Source organism: Talpa europaea, assembly GCF_964194135.1.
Source record: "Talpa europaea genome assembly, chromosome: 12".
NCBI classification, from domain to species: Eukaryota; Metazoa; Chordata; class Mammalia; order Eulipotyphla; family Talpidae; genus Talpa; species Talpa europaea.
The window spans coordinates 86,937,167-86,953,312 of record NC_140079.1 but is presented as its reverse complement, the minus strand read 5'-3'; the positions used below and the strand labels follow the sequence as shown (position 1 = coordinate 86,953,312).

The following is a 16,146-nucleotide window of genomic DNA, read 5'->3' as shown; positions in this document are numbered from 1 at the left end:
GAGACAAGATCGGGACATCTGGCTTCACTCCCAGGGTCAAATCCTACAGCTGGAGAAAATGCCTCCCACACCCATCATTTCTGACCCCATCCTACCCCCACACAATCCCCTCAGCCCTGGGATAAAGGAACTGCTAAGACTCTCAGGGCCACCTGCTGGGCAGGGAGGGCAGGGTGACCCTCCTCCAGCCACTTCTGCACTTCACTGGCTGCTCAGGAAACTCAGCTGTGCAACAGGATCTTGGCTGGAAGTATGGGGAGGGGAGGACGCCACAGTGATCCTGAAGGAGAAGCTGTCAGGGGCTGGGGGTGCCATCTGGCGGGAAGCGTCTCTAGAGAGGGCAAGGAGGCTGACCAGCAGGCGCTGGGGAGGGTACACTCACCTTTCTCCGATGCTGGCGCCAGGTCAATGAAACTGCGACATATTTCACCTGTAAGAACAAAAGGAGGGTCTTCAGCATGGGAAAGGAATTGAGGTTCCAGACTTTGGCTTGGCCCCCACCCAGGAGTCCTGTGACTGAGTGGGGTGCAGGGCCCAAGCATCTCTGACCCCAAGGGCATCTTTCTCAGGCCCTATTCCTGGAAAGCCCGCGTCCCCAAGGAGTATGGATGCAAAGTCCATGAACAGTACCTGGGGTCACCTCCCTCTCGCCTCCAAGTCCAGCCCTGTCCCGTGGCTCCAGAGAACAGGGCCTGGTCCATAGCGAGTGCTCCACAAATATTTGTGGAAGATTATAAATGAGCAGCTGAATGACGGGGTGGGTGAGCGAGAGCCTTCAACCAACCCTCATGCCTGGAGGAAACCTCGGCTCCAGTGCCCTCCCTGATGCCGAGAGCACCATGATGAGCAGCCGCAGCCCTGGCTCCAGGCCTGCCCCAGGAAGAGGGCACACGCCAGACCCCCAGTCACACAGGGGCATGAGGGGAAAGGGTGCCTGCAAGTCCTGCTTCTTCTCTTCCCATAAAGAATCAGAAGAGCTGGCTGCGCTGGGCCTGCACGGGGGGCAGCAATGCTGCCATCGGGATCCCACCCCCGAAGAGGCACCCCCTTCTACTAAACAACCCCCAGGGTTTCTGCAAGAAATAGAAGCTGTATGGCCATGTGTCTCAGTCGCTGCTGTGTCCTCAGCCTGACGAGGTGCTGCAGAGGGGATTGTAGAAGAAATAAAGGAAGAACATTCTGTCGATTGCCGTTATCAAGGTCGCAGCCCAGATGAGGCGACTTTGCAGAATCTAAAGGTGTGGCCGCCCTCCTGGAGGCCGGGTGAGACAAGGCACTGGAGTGTCTTGGGGGCCATCTAAGGGGGAAGGGGCAACAGAAAGGGGGTGTCTTTCTGTCTTTCCTCTCCGGGGAAGAGGGGGTGGCCCCAAGGGCGGCTGTTGGGCAGTCACATCCAGCCCCACACCTGCCACAATATACAGCGGGGGCCTGGAGCCACCCCGGAGAGTCCAGGGTGGGCACTGCCTCAGCACCTGGCACACATCACAGCTGGGCGAGGACAGGACCCACGCTCGTCCTAGAGATGAGGGAATGGAGGTTCGCTCACAGCTGCGAAGCAGCAGGACCAGGGCCTGGCGCAGGTTCCAAGCCTCTTCCCATCCCATTGACTGACTTGTCCAGAAGGGGCAGGGCCCAGGACATTCCAGGCCAAACCACTTTGTTCAGCACAGGCAAATCCACAGTCTCCCGGAAACATTTTATTATGGGAAGTTCTCATCTTTTTACAAAGACAGAGAGCCTCGTAGGAAGACCACCGCGTCCACACCCGGCTTGGGAATGGTCACCCCTCCGCAGTCTGGCCACCCCACATCCACCACCTCTGCCACCACAGGGTTATCTTCAAACAAACCCCAGAAGGTGTATCTAAATGTCCCTTTGAAGGGTTCACTCCCTTGCTCAGAAGGATAGTGAAGGTCACTTCCTTCCAGGCCTGGGGCATCACTTCTTGGAACTTGCTTGCCCTTTGCAGCCACACAGTCCCAGGTCCTGCCCTCGCCACTGCCCCCAGCAACCCTCTGGCTCTGAGATGTCCAGCTGAGCCAAGGGTGGGAAGTGGGCGAGGGTTGCTGCTCAGGAACTGCCCTCCACGTGGTGACTTGAGCTTGTCAGCGGCGCATCCATCCCACCACCAAGGAGCACGCCTGACACAGGCCCCGCAGAGACGCAGAAGCCAGGCTTCTGGAGACTCTACCCAGGCACAAGCGCCGGTTCATGCTGCCCCCCACCCCCCACCCCGCCGCTCACCACTCACGCCTGATTCCAGGAATCTTTCCCCAGGTCTGATCTACTAGAGAGGGAAGCCCAGTGTGGAGGAAGGTGGGGAGCCCAGAGGACCTGGTCCCCGGAGACCGGGCGGGTGTACTCCTGGCGAAGACCCTGGACTCTGGCTTCACAGGACCCATCTCTGCCATGTGCCAGCCTTGGGTCTGTAGGGGAATGTTTTTATTCGCTTGGCTGGATGTTTTGGCCAGTCAAGGATGATCATGCCAGCCTCATGGGGTTGCTTGAGAGCTAAATGAGGTAATGGATATAAAACAAGATGTCTTCAGTTAGATTTAAATCAGGCAACATCTGCAAAGGGATCAGCTTGATGTGCTGACACCCACACCCTGACTGTCATTCATCACCGCTCTCCGGGCTTCCTCTTTGAAAGGGGGTGTGCTCCTAAGGCAAATGGAGATGTCTGGGCTCAGAATCACAAGACATGAGTTCAAATCCCTCTTTTGCCTCCTCCTAGCCATGAGGCTTCACCTCTCTGAGCCTTTTCCTCTCCTGCCAAATGGAAATCGAGTCCTGGCCTTCCAGGCTCGCAAAAGGATACAGAAGAAAGTGCATTAGAACGCCTGCCTCGTGCTTGGCTCCATGACTAAGAGCTGTTTTTGACTTCTTCCCTGGATCCTAGGTCAGACACACATTGCACTCCTCCCAAAGAGAGCCTGGAAGCCTTCCCAGGCCAGAAACAGGAGGCTCTATTCTGCAATCTCAGCCTAAGCAGGTGGAGGGAACCTGGCAGAGCAATGGGCAAAATCCAGGAGGTGGCCAGAGGCAGATGCCCAAGGCTGGCAGGTACACAAGTGCAGAGCGCCAAGTTGCCCTTGGCATGAATATGCAGCAGCCCAGGTCTGGTTGGCAGCAGGACGCTGGGCAGCAAGAGTGAGGGGAACTGGGGGCCCAGTGTCTTTGGCTGGGTCCCCGGATCTTGGGTCTGAGGATAGTGACTTAATTCCATACCACACCAGATGGTGTAGCTGAGGTTTCTGTGGAATACGGGGCGGCAGAAGGCATTGGGGGTCCCAAGGTGAGGGGCAGCGGAGAACAGGGGCTACAGAGAGAGCTGGGCACAGCAGTCTCACTAAGCCAGCCAGCAAATAGTATTGCTAAGATATATTGCACACATATTTTGTGCTGGGCCAAAAGTGGTTGACAAACTACCCCATCCCATCCTACAGAAACTGAGTAACTTGCCTAACTGGGTAACTTGCCTAAGACCGCACAGCCAGCAGTGTAGGCCGGGCTCAAATTGAGACAACCCAGACCCAGCACAGAGACATCGTTCGCCTTTGGGCGCTGCTTTGCACTCCCTCCCAGCAGGTAAGCTGGTGCTAAAAGAATCCTGTTATCCTCGGGCACATCCCGGATGCCCTCCAAAGACACATGGCAGGAGAAATCCGCAGGCCTGGGGATGTGGCTGCATTTGGAGATGCCCACCCAGGGGCCCCAAACAGGGCCAGTTCTGAGACCCCGACTCCACGGAGCCCAAGCTCTTGGCAGGCACATGGCTAGTTTTCACAGAGCAGGTGCTTTCAACTTGGAAGGGCAGCGAGAACTGGTCCTGGCCCCCCAACAAATGTGGCCGATGAGAAAAGATCTTAAGTGTTTGGCAAGGGTGAAAGTTCACGCTCTTTAGCTGGCCGGAACCAAAGAGTGAGTCCCGGGAGCAAGGAGTCCAGACAAATGCCAACAGACCTGGCGAGAATCTTCTCCTCTCACTCTCCGGGCTGGAGCCGAGCGCTGGCAAGCACTTCCTTGGAATTCTCCGGAGGCTTCTGCCAGTTCAACTGACAGGGCAGCAGATGGCACACACTTATCTGCTGATGATATTTTGATTTATTTATCTCTTACAGATGGTACCATGCCTTGATTTCTGGCAGGAGCCCAAAACGTGGGTCAACTTTCTGGGGATAATCGTTTCTCCAAGTGGATGAAATACTGAAGACAAAATGCCTGCCTGGCATCAGAATGGCAGCCCCATGGCCTCGCACCTACCCAGCTGGGCCTCTTGGGCATCGTGGGCAGACCAAGAGGAAGAATTGCTCTCAAGGATTTTACAGCTGGAAGAATCGGAAGAATTGTTTATTTAAAATGAACACCATAATGGGTAACTGTGAGGGCTTTGAACTCACAGAGTGAACAGTGTTGAGTTCACTTGAGAGCTTAACTCTTCCAAGTCTGGAGAGTCTAGCACCAGGCTCTCTGGGTCTTACTTTTCCACATCTGTAAAATGGGAAACAGGTCATCAAAAAATGCTGCTCTGTCTGTAGTGCCGAGTGACCTCTGGAAAGTGGCCGCCTCACCTAGCACCTTAATTTCCCGGCACCCCCTGCATCCCAGGAGTCATTTGGTCACATGGATGGCACCTCCTGGAGAGGGCTTCTGTGGAGAAGGTGTGGTTTCTCTCTCCTCTTCTGCTTAGATGCAGGAGGCTCTGACATCCTAGGGGAGGCACAATATGGATGCTGTCTGGTCCCCAAGTCACTGTGTAGAGTGGAGTGGTCACCCACCAAGATCACTGTCCTCAAGCGTGACACGAACAAGAAACTACTGTGTCCATCCACTGACATCTCCAGTTTATTTGTTATAGCAGCTGCTATTGCCTTATACATAGTGAGGATCAAATGGGATCAGACCAGCGAGACAGCTGGTGTGCGGCGAGGACTCAGCAGTGTTCACAATTATTATCCTCTTTCAAGGGAGCCTGATAAATAAAGGATAGTATGATTTTTTTATCACTCCATATGTTGGGTTGGTTGAAGCAAGGCAAGTCTGCTTTTCCCAATACCTCAGTCTTATTTCTGTCCTTTTTTCTTTTTTTTTTTTTTTGATACTATCAGGAATCCTTCATGAGTTGTCCTATCTCATTCCCCAAAAGCCAGTTTTTAAGGAGAAATTAAGGAGAAAGAGACTCTGGTAGTTTTACTCTGGCTCCCCGGGGCATATAGGAGGAGACTATGGCTCACCATCATGTGGGCCCCAGTTTTTCCTCTCCACTCCCACCCCCACCAGATTACCCACCTCGCTACAGACGGGAGGGGGTGCTTAGGGAGCATAGAGCCCCACCACCAGTTTCCAGATACAGAAACTAAGACTCAGGGAGGGCCCATCAGTTGCTTAAGTTCTCATCATGAGTCAGACTGAGCTGAGTCCTCTGCCTTCCAATCCAGAAGAAGGTATGGGAGGACAGGGCCCCGCTGTGCCTGGTTTCAGAAAACACAATACCTAACACTTAATGAGCACGTACTACGTGCCAGGCCCAGTTCTAAATCTGTACATGCACCATCTTGTCAAATTCTTACAACCCCATACAAAGGGAATGCTTATTTTCTATTAATCAGATAAAGAAACTGAGGCCCAGTGAGGTTAAATACCTCACCCAAAGGCACAGAGATGGTAAGTGGTGGATCTGGGATTCTACCCAGGGTGCTCTGAATTCAGAACCCCCCACTTGTAATCATAGGGAGAATGGCAACTTGACGGAAGGGCTTTACTTTGTCTGTTTGACACCAGGGCACAGAAGGAAACCCAAAGGGCTCAGGGAGCAGGACCTGTCCCATAAAACCAAAGAAAAATCCAATCAAGGCCCCGTGAAGTGCATTGAACCTCCCAGTGGGGAGAGAATCCCAGGAAGACTTGACCCACCACATGGCAAGGTTACCAAGGGATTCAGGAAGGGGTATCAGACCCACCCCGTGTCCCCAACATGGTTGATGGGGGACGTGACATTAAATCTCAGAGCCCCATCTGGAGAAACAACTTGCCCTCCCAATTCCTTTCCAGCCCTTCAGATTACTTCCAGGAGAAAACTTCAGTTTGGGGCTAGCTTGTCCCATGGTTGCCCTAACACCCGCTAATCTATTTTAAAGAGAGCAAAAGCAAACAAACGCAGAATTTGGTAGGCTGGCTGTCTTCACACACGTGTATATATATTTCTTCACTTTGGGGCAAGTTGTGTTGATTTCCTGTTCCCAATTTAATATGCATTCATTGATATAAAGAAAATGTGAGCCACAGAGAGGAACAGGGGCATGTGGCTAAGGACAAATCCACAAAGCCTGGGGCACACGGGAATGAAAAGACCCGCGCTTCCAGGCCGGGAGCCCGACACAGCCTTGCCAGCACAGGCCACAGTGAGGCTTACACGATGACACTCCCTGGAGTCCTGCAGCGCACCGCCTGCATGACTGCACACAGCAGCCGGGGATATTTTTAGAGTAACAAATATCCCAAACATAGGAGGGAAGAGGGATGATCTTCTGTTCAGCTGCCCTGCTGTTGGCAGCTCCAGTTGCCCACTCTCTGTTCCTCCTACGGCGTTCCCGGGCTCTGGGGCCACAAGCACTGGCACCCACCCATCCTCGGGAGGAAGGGACTGATGGCAGGCACAGCGCTCTCCTCCGCGGAGGCTGCAGGAAGACTCATGGCAAGCGAGCTGCGCTTCCAGCTCCAAAGACAGCAGGCAGACCATCTCAGACGGGAAGCACTCAGAGTGGAGGACGTCCATGAGCCATCCCTGAACAGGCTCGTTGACACTGAAATCTAACTCACGGGGGAGGAATCAAAATAAACTCGAGAATGGAGAATCCATCGTAAAAGCAAGCAGGTGAGTAAGGGAATGGGTGTAAACGCACAACCAAAACAGAAGCACTGTGGTCTGTGGTTGCAACATCCAGCCGCCGAGCAACCCAATAAACACCAAAACTCAGGCTGCCACAGGCAGTGTGAACATCGGTGCGCTTGTCTTTCTCAGAAGGACCCTGATATTGTGAGCACTTCCCTCCCACCCAAATCACAAGGCCATTATCTGCCCAGGGTCAAAATGACTGGACTGAAAAAAAAGGGAGATTAGAATTCAGATCTGACATGCAAACACAAATCAGTACCTCTCTCTCTCTCACACACACACACACTCACACACACACACACTCTCTCTCTCACACTCTCACACACACACACTCTCTCTCTCACACTCTCACACACACACAAACACACACACACACACATCTTTCAAGGCCCAGTGCCTCCGCCTCTCCCCTGGCCTCCCTGCCTCCACAGTGTCAGTCACAGGCATGTTTCTAGAATTTGGATCTGAATTCTGCCCAGCAACCACCACTTAATTTCAGTTTACATCTGAATCACCATGCTCTCAGACATTTGTTAAAAATGTGTATTCTAAAGATGTATATTCTCTATGACCCCACAATTTCGTTTCTTAGAATTCATCATACAGACATACTCAGCCGTGCACAAAATAACACAAGGTCAAGTTAATTCACTGCAGCCTTATCTTAATGGCAAAGGACTAGAAATAACTAAATTGCCATTAATTAATGAAATACACAACCAATTTATGGAAAATTCATACCTATTAAAACAAACAAGGCAGTTCCCTCTCTCTTAGAATATTGAAATTAATATTAATACAGAATAACACTTTCCTATGAAAAAGTGGGTATCTGAGACCCACTCACTGCTCATTCAGAATAATCTAAACTCCACCTTCCCCTTCTTCTGTCCAGCATCATCTCTTGACATTCTCCAAAAGACACCATATTCATTTTTGATTACCGCCCTAACAAACTCACAAATCTAATGGTGCAAATACCACAAAATTGTTATAATTCTATAGGTCAGAATTCCAGCATGGGTCCCATTGGGCTAAAATCAAGGGACGTTCCTTTGTGGAGGCACTAGGAAAGATTCCCTTCCCCGCCCACATTCCTTGACTTTCAACTCCTCTCCCAAAGTCAGCCATGTGGACTCTCTCTTCTGCGGTAGTCTCTGAACACTGGGGAAGTCTCCTGATTAGACTGGGCCCATTTGGGAATAGCAGGATACTCTCCCAACACAAAATCCCTACTTTATTCACATCTGAAAGGCCCCTTCACTGGTGAAGGTGGCCTATTCATGGGTTATGGGATTATAAAGTGGCCATCTTGGGGAGGGAGCATTGTCTGCCTACCACACGTGCCCTGCACTCCCGCAAGCAGAGAGTGCTCCCAGCATCTCATCCAACACAAGACCTTGGGGCCATGCACCCATCTCTGCCTTTACCTGCCTTTACATGCTCTTTACCTGCCTCCTTCCTACTCAAACTTTCAAGACTAAACTCAAAAGCCCCTTCTTCTGTGATGTCCTCCCTAATTCCACCAAGCCTTAGAACTAGTGACTACTAGAACTTTGAAAGACCCCTCTGAATGACAGTAGTCACTTGGCATTTGAATTATTTACCTCTATATGCATTTCTCAGTAGTCTGCAGGCAGTTCAAGAGTGAAAACTGACTTATTCAGCATGAAGCAGGGACATGATGGGTTAACAAACACTGAAGGAATAAATGAGTCCTTCCTATTTTACTGTGGAGTACACGATATAATTTGTACCAAAATATTATTGTATGTGTCTGTTGTTATTATTCCGCATGCCTGTCATATGATAGGAGTTAAAAAAAACATTTGTTAAAAATAAATTAGTACACAGACCTAATATTTTTTGAACATTTTCCATATACCAGGCACTTAGCTAAGCTCTTTATAAAATCTGAATTATTATTTTTCACAATAATTCAAAGCAGTGCTATTGTTAGTAGTATAAAAACTACTTTTGTTGGGGTAGTTAATATTAGTTGCTGTTACCAACAACTTAAAATCTTAAAGACTTATTTCTCAGCTGTCTCTCCTATATGACTCCCATCCATACAGTGACTCAGGAACCCAAGCTCCCTCCAGTGTCAGTGAACCACAGATAAGAGAGAAAGTATGGGATGAGCACACTGTGTACTCACCCACCTCAGCCCAGAAGAGACATACACAATCACTTCCACTCATGTCCCATTGGCCACATCAGTCACATGACCAACACAACTGCAAAGGAGGCTAGGAAAGGCAGAGGATATGGATAAGCCCAGGGGTCACTACCACAATTACCTTCCTTATCTTACAGTAGAAAAAAGGGAGATTCAGAACGGAGACGTGGCCCAGGATCTTGAAATGTACATAGGAGACCAATTCAACGTGGGTTTGTCTGTCTGCGTAAGGTTCTTCACCTTTGCTAGCTCACATCTGCACATCCTGTGAGCTCAAAAGTTAGACCACCACAGAAGGCGAGGACTCAGGACCTTCCTGAGTGGCAGGAGGGACTCCTGGGATGGGGCATTTCCTCTGAGGCTGGGAGGTAGCCCCACAGTGGATAATCCACACACAGATAATAGGGAGTTGGCCAGTACCATTTCCCCAACTATTTTGCTTACTGCTGCCAGAGTTGGTTTAGTCATAAACATCTAAATGATGACATGAGGCAGATGTTACGTGCTTGATTTCCCCTCCAGACTTTTGCAAGAGGGGAAATAAAACCAATTTTTTTTAAGCAAGCATCAGATGAAGCTTGAACAAAACCAATAACTCTTTCGGGACAAGCAACTCTCTAAGCTGCCCACAGATGCTCGCCGAGTGTCATTTCTGGGGTTTATTCTGCAGTTGTTTACTGTCTGGAAAGAAATATTGCCCCTTCCTGTATGGGCTTCTCCCTGCAACCATCCCCTACAGTATTAGCCCTTTGTCCTTGTAGTTTAAAATCGTAATAATAAAAAGCCCCCTAGCCCCTCACTGGCTTTGCCCAGCATCAATCCCAGACCTGGCACCTCTCTCCAAACCCCATCACCCTCAGCTGCCTGATCCTGGTCCTCCAGTGTTAGAATCTCCAGGCTCAAACAACAAGGCTGATTATTCAGGGGGTGGATCCTGCAGGCTCCTTGCTTCCCTCTGTGGACCTGCCACTTCTCATTAGCACTGCTATCGGCAGGCACAGAAGAAAAAGAAAGTTTGCCCAACTCGCATCTGTCAGGACAGTCGCTGGCCCCCCATCTCTGTTTGGCAGGGAGGTGGCTGGAATCGGGACTCGTCTGCTCATGCTGCCTCTTCTCCATTTGCACAGATAATTCAGAGTCCATAATCTTTATTCCAGAGAGGAAAGAGGAGCTACAGGCAGTGCCCGCCTGCATCTTCCAACCCAGAGCTGCACCCACCAGTCCGTGACGTGGGCACGCTTGACAACAGCATGCTGGCTTTGGGAGCATGTGCGTGCTAGCGCATGCGTGCGTGTGTGCGTGCGTGCGTGCGTGTGTGTGTGTGTGTGTGTGTTGTCAGCTACAGCATGTAGCTTGATGGCAGGGCTGTCTCTTTACAGCATGAAATATGTCTAGGGATCCTCGTCTAAAGACACATGTAATAAACACAAAGAATTTTAAAAACAAAGCAGAAAGACAGGTGGAAGGCAACCTATCAGGGGAAATTGCCCAGCTCACCCAGGAAGGGGCTTGCTTCCACACAAGAGGTTCTTCCCCAGCCCAAAGGCCCTAGTCTTAGGGAATCTGAACCAGAGTCCCTTCCTCCAGGACAGTAGAAAAAACAGGACATCATCACCAGGAGCCAGAAGATAAAGAGCAGACACTGGCAGCGTGGACAGAGGCACCTCGGCCCAGAAGGGACTGAGCAGCTGGACTTCCATGCAGTTAGGCATCCTGGTCTCCACCTGCCACCTGGAAACCTTTAGAACTTTTACCTATCAGGTCAGAGCAGCTGATGGGCCTGAAGAGGGGCCTGGCATGGGGAAAATAAGACAGTCCTTTAACTCTCTCCAGCAGACCAGCTGAGATCCCAGCAACCTAACTCTCCCTTTTATCTATTGTTTCATTCAATCAACAAGTCAAGTGTCAGGCACAGCTCAAAGCACGGAAGATTCAGTGGTGAACAAGACAAGGTTTTCACTGAAGGAGGAGAGGAAGACAGTGAACACATAAGTGAACAACAGATGATGATGTGCCCTCAAAAATAGGGTGCTGTGCTGAGGTGACAGGGTGGGCGGGACCCCTTTGACAGGTGATCAGGTTGGAGCTGCAACCTGATGACAACAAGCAGCCAGGTAAGGATCCAGAGAAGCATGGCAAGTGCAAAGTTATGTCATGGAGGAGCAGCATAGGGGCTGGAGGGCCTGGGGCTGAGCAGGTCCTGGGGGGACAATGGGGGCAGGGAAGCTGGAGGCATAGGCAGGGTCAAGCAGGTGGAGGGGGGCAAGCTGAGAAGCTAAGCTGGGCCTCTGCAAGTCACCGGAGGAATCCAAGCAGAGGAGCTGTGATCTGATTTGCATTTTAAAAGCTCTCTCTGGAGGCTGTGTGGTTGCAAAAGACAGAACCCACTCACAAGCTTAGCTTGGAAGCTTGTTACCGTGCAAGGATAAGAGGGTGTCTCTATGAACCCAGATGCGGGAGTGCAGGGCGAGGGAGACAGGCTGAGTCAGGGCAGCTCTCTCTGGCTGTCTCTCTGCTGAGGTCTCTCTTGTCAGCTCCTCTCTGCTGTTCTGAACACAGGCCTAACCTGTGTATCTATCCCCTGCCCTGTACCCAGCCCTACAGAACCTGGCCTGTCTTCCAGAGGCCTCCAAATTCCCAGAAGAGAGAAGCTGATTGGCCCGGCTCAGGTCAGGTGCCTGTCCTAGTAGCCAATCAGCAAGGCCAGGGAAGGGGAAGGAAAACATTGGGCCATGGTGGCCACAAGCATATAGGTAGGGAAGCTCCCGAGGAGGACAAGGCTGGTCAGATACCTCCAAAGTGCCCACTGGTCACCGTTTCCCAGGAATCTCCATTAACTTCCTTCATCCCTGCCCGCCTCTGCCCTACCCTCAACTCTACAGGAGACCATGGCTGGCCAGACCACCAGAGCTCCTTGAAGCTTAGGAAGTAGGACGCTGTCCACTCAGACCAACAGGGGGCCCCAGCAACAAGGCAACAGAGAGAACAGGTCAAATCCTAAAGACAGGCTGGGATCTGATGGGCAGAAGGCCACTCTGAAGACCCTGAGACCAGGAGCCGAGGCAGACAAACAAGAGTCAGCAGGGTCAGGACGGCTGCTGGTCCCACGGCCAGTCATGCACCAGCCAGGCCTTGGGGGCCGACGGCCATTGGCTGGAGGTTCCTGTGCATGAACAGGCTCAGTGGAGGTGGGGGGTGCAGTGGCATGCGGTGCTCGGCTTCAGCACTCTTGCAGCTCAAGTTCCTCCTCTCTCAGATAGGGACGGCTCTGCACCCACCCTCCTCAGTGCCAGCCAGTTGCCAACCTACCTGCTGCCACTGAGCCCCAAGTGCCGGCACCCCAAGTGCCGGGACTCAGGCATGTGTGGGCCTCCATCTGTCAGTGGTACAATTACAGAGGGGTGCTCTGGGAGAGAGATGGGGGAGCAGGGAAGCAGGAGAGGGGAGGGCTCCTCTCCCAGGCTACAGATCCAGGAGGAGGCAAGGTGGAAAGGAGGGAGTCAGAGAGAGACAATTAAGGGGGAGAAAACAGCAGTGGGGTGATGGGTGGAGCGAGTGAGAAAAAGAAGAAAAGAGAGATCAGGACCAAGTAAGGCAGAGACAGAGAGACCTACAAGAGAGAGAGCCACACAAGCAAAGAGAATACCAGTTGGGAGCCCAAGGGAAGAGCATGGTTCGAAGCCAGACACCACAACTAATGCAAAGTCCTTGTACCCTAACTGGGCAGAGATGCACCGTCTCCCAGGCGGGGGCCGGCAGGTCAGGGGAGGAGTCCTTCTGCCGGCCGTGAGGGAAGAATCCGCTCCAGATCTCTGTCCTGGGCTGATAGATGGTTGTCTTAGGGTGCACACAGTGGTCTCCCCGTGTGTGTGTGTGTCCAATTTTATAAGGAACCGTCATAGTGGATTAGGACCCCACCCATGACTTCATTTTAACTTGATTATCTCTGTTAAGATTTTCTCCAAATATAGTCAGATGAGGTACTGGGAGTTGGGATTGAACAGTGAATTCTGGGAGGTTACGATTCACCCCATGAATGACTGACTCTCTCTGCCTCAGAATTCTCCTCTGAGAGGGGGGATTACCCAGTAGGCCAACTGTAAGCACATGGGTCCTTAAAAACAGAGACTTTTCCCAGTCGTGGTCACACAGCAATGCAAGAAGAGTCACTGAAATGGTGGTTACTGGCTCAGAAAACGGAGGAAGGAGCCACGAGCAAGGGACATGGCGACCTCTGGAAGCTGAGAACAGCCAGTAGCACACAGGGAACTTCAGCGCTACAACTTCTAGGACCGAATTCCACCAACAGTCAGAATAGGCAACTGACTCTCCCCTAGAGCCTCCAGAAGGAGGCCGCTGAGACTGATTTCAGGTGGGTGAGAATGTGTGGGACCTGACCCCTCTGGAATGACAAGAGGATAAATCTGTGCTGTTTTATGTCACTAAATTTGTGGTGATTAGTACAATAGCAGTAGGAAACCAACATATTCTGAAAACACCAGTCAAATGGGAGTGGCTGATATGGTTGACCCAACCCTGCGGAAGAGACCAGGATGACATCAGTGCCCCCTAGGACACTGGCACACCGGCCTCTGGAGCTGGCACAGTATATGAAATTAGAGAGCAAAATCCAAAGGGTATCTGCCTGAGAGCCTGCGAGGAGACAGTCTCCAGGCCCCACACCACAAACCTTTCACCCCTTCAGAGAGCACCCTGTGGTCAGCTGAATAGTAGACACCCAAAGATGTCCATCTAGTCCCCAGACTGTGAATATGTTACTCTGTGTGGCAAAATGTGTGATTTTATGTTTGCCGATGTGATTAAGGATCGTGACATGGGAAGATGAGCCTGGGTTATCTAGGTGGATCCAATGTAATCACAAGGGTCCTTCTAAGACACTTGTAGTCAGAGTCCAAAAAAAAAAAAAAGATGTGATAACACACTAAGAGTTTGGAATGACGTGCTCTGAAGGTAGAGGAAAGGACCAGCAGCCGAGGAATGCAGGCAGCCTCTACAAGCTGGAAACAGCAAGGAAACAGACTCTCTCCTGAAGCCTCCAAAAAGAACACAGCCCCCGATATAACACTTCTGACCTCCAACTGGAAGACATTAAGTTTGTGTTTCTTTAAACTAAGTTTGTGGCCACTTGAGGACCCCGGCCAAGACTGATTTCCTTACCAGCCAGCACTGTCTCTTGACCAGACCACAGCCTCCCTGTGGCCTCTCCACCTCCAGCCCCACTCCCTTCCATCCACCATTACCAGGGTGAATCTTCTAGAAAGTAAACCAAGCCCTAGATCAGCGCCTTGATTGCACATTTGAGTCACCTGGATGCCCAGGAGGTGCGTCCAAGTGTCAGTGTTTTTAACTCCCCATGTGGTTCCAAAGTGACTCCAAGATGGAGCCCAATTTAAGGGGGCCCTGCCCCATGTCCCTGCCATACTTGCAGCACCAAGCCCAACTGTGGGGATAGTCACACTCATATGTCCTCACTGTCTACACTTGATCCTGATGCACAAAATAGACAAAAATGAACATGAAGTCATTCTAAGTCTTGGTAACAACCAAGAAGAGCTGGGAGGTTGAGAATCAAGTTCCTGGCACATTCAGATATGTTGGGGCATGCACAGAGATGACCACAGCTGAGAAGAAATGAAACCATGCTGGCAGCCATGCTCGGGATTGTAACTCAATCAATCAGTGTGCTGGACCACCTTTCCACCAAGCAGAACTGCAAGAACTGACAACCTCATTTGCATAGAGTAGACATAGCCCCACCCCTTTTGCCTGCACAAGCAGCTCCCTGCCCCCCTGTTGGGGCTTCCAACTCAAGCGCTTCTGAACTTGTACCCCTGGGACAGCAGGCCTGAAGCCTGGTAAATATTAGCTGTGATACCTGTGCTACGCTAAGACAAGAGCGCCTGAACACTTGAACTTGAACCAGCTGGTATCCCAATCTATAACGCCCAACTTTAAGAAAACAGGTCTGTCTTATCAGCCACTGATTTCCTTCAGCAGTGCTGGCCAAGAGCAAGGGCTCGTTCCATAGCATGTATTCGTAAAATGAGCAAGCGAAAGCCTTATTACCCCAGTCTCTAGACCCACCAGGAAGGCTCGTGATGGAAGCAAACTCAGCACCATGCCCCAGCAGAGAAAGCAAGATGTTGCACCCAAGTCTCCGTTTCCTCATCTGTACATGGTGACAGTGACTTACTTCATAGCTGTGAGCAGCATCACCAGGTGAAGAAACTGTCTCTTCCTAGTTGCCGCCACCAGAATTCCTCTGGGGAACAGAAATGACTTTGTTGAGGAAAATTTTTTAACAAGGGCCCTATCACAGGGCACACATGAGACTGTTGGCTCCAACAGGGAAGGCATGAGGGTAGAGGGGAGGGCCAGGGAGACAGAAGGGAAGCATCAGCCCTCCTCCTGCAAACCAGGTGGGGTGAGGCGGGGCCAGCCAGGTGCTGAGCCCTGCCCCGCATCATGTGGAGCCTCCCACAACAACCTTCAGTAAAGCCCCTTGCTGAAGGGGTTTGTCACCATGGAAACCAAAGAAGAGCCAGCATCTCTTCTTGGAGCTAACCCTTTCCCGAGGGAGGTCAGCTGCAAGAAACCCAACCCCACACGCAGAGGGCCCCTGGGAAACTTGCAAGTAGTCAGGAGGACTTGGGCCCAGGGACCACATGCTCCATGGGGAATTGTGCCAAATGCCCCTGGTTCTCAAGGGCATAGAAGCCCAGGCTGCACCCTCACCCTCAGGAAAAACAAATGACACCACACTCAACTCGTACAGGAGCACCTTTTGCATACTGTAAAGTGCTATTTGACCTTGAGGTTCTGTCCTCCCCAAACCATCTCCTGCCCACAGGGATCTTCACTCTCCAGGTGCCCGGCACTCACCAGGAAGCAGGTGTCTCTGCTCTCCAACCCCCCTGTACTCAACACCTGCTCCCAAAGGAATCATTCATCCCTCATCCTGCCTGACAGAGTCTCGGTGATGGAGGCCCGGTGTCAGGAATAAAAAAGAGCAGCAAATATCCTGACACACATCATTCCTTGGCAACTG

The 16,146-nt window shown here is 51.4% G+C and overlaps 1 protein-coding gene across 4 annotated transcripts in view; it reads right to left on the bottom strand.

Annotated features, from left to right (window-relative positions):
- The window catches only part of GSG1L (GSG1 like), a gene marked incomplete at its 5' end in the record, with an annotated part of 157,720 nt that overhangs the window by 104,821 nt on the left and 36,753 nt on the right, over positions 1 to 16,146 (bottom strand). For 3 of the 4 annotated variants that reach the window (XM_084249196.1, XM_084249199.1, XM_084249198.1), the window contains one exon: positions 383 to 430. The exons of the other annotated variant lie outside the window; for it this stretch is intronic. In XM_084249196.1, coding sequence (XP_084105322.1) covers positions 383 to 430 — 48 coding nt within the window. The remainder of the gene's footprint in view (positions 1 to 382; positions 431 to 16,146) is intronic. 4 annotated transcript variants of the gene reach the window in all.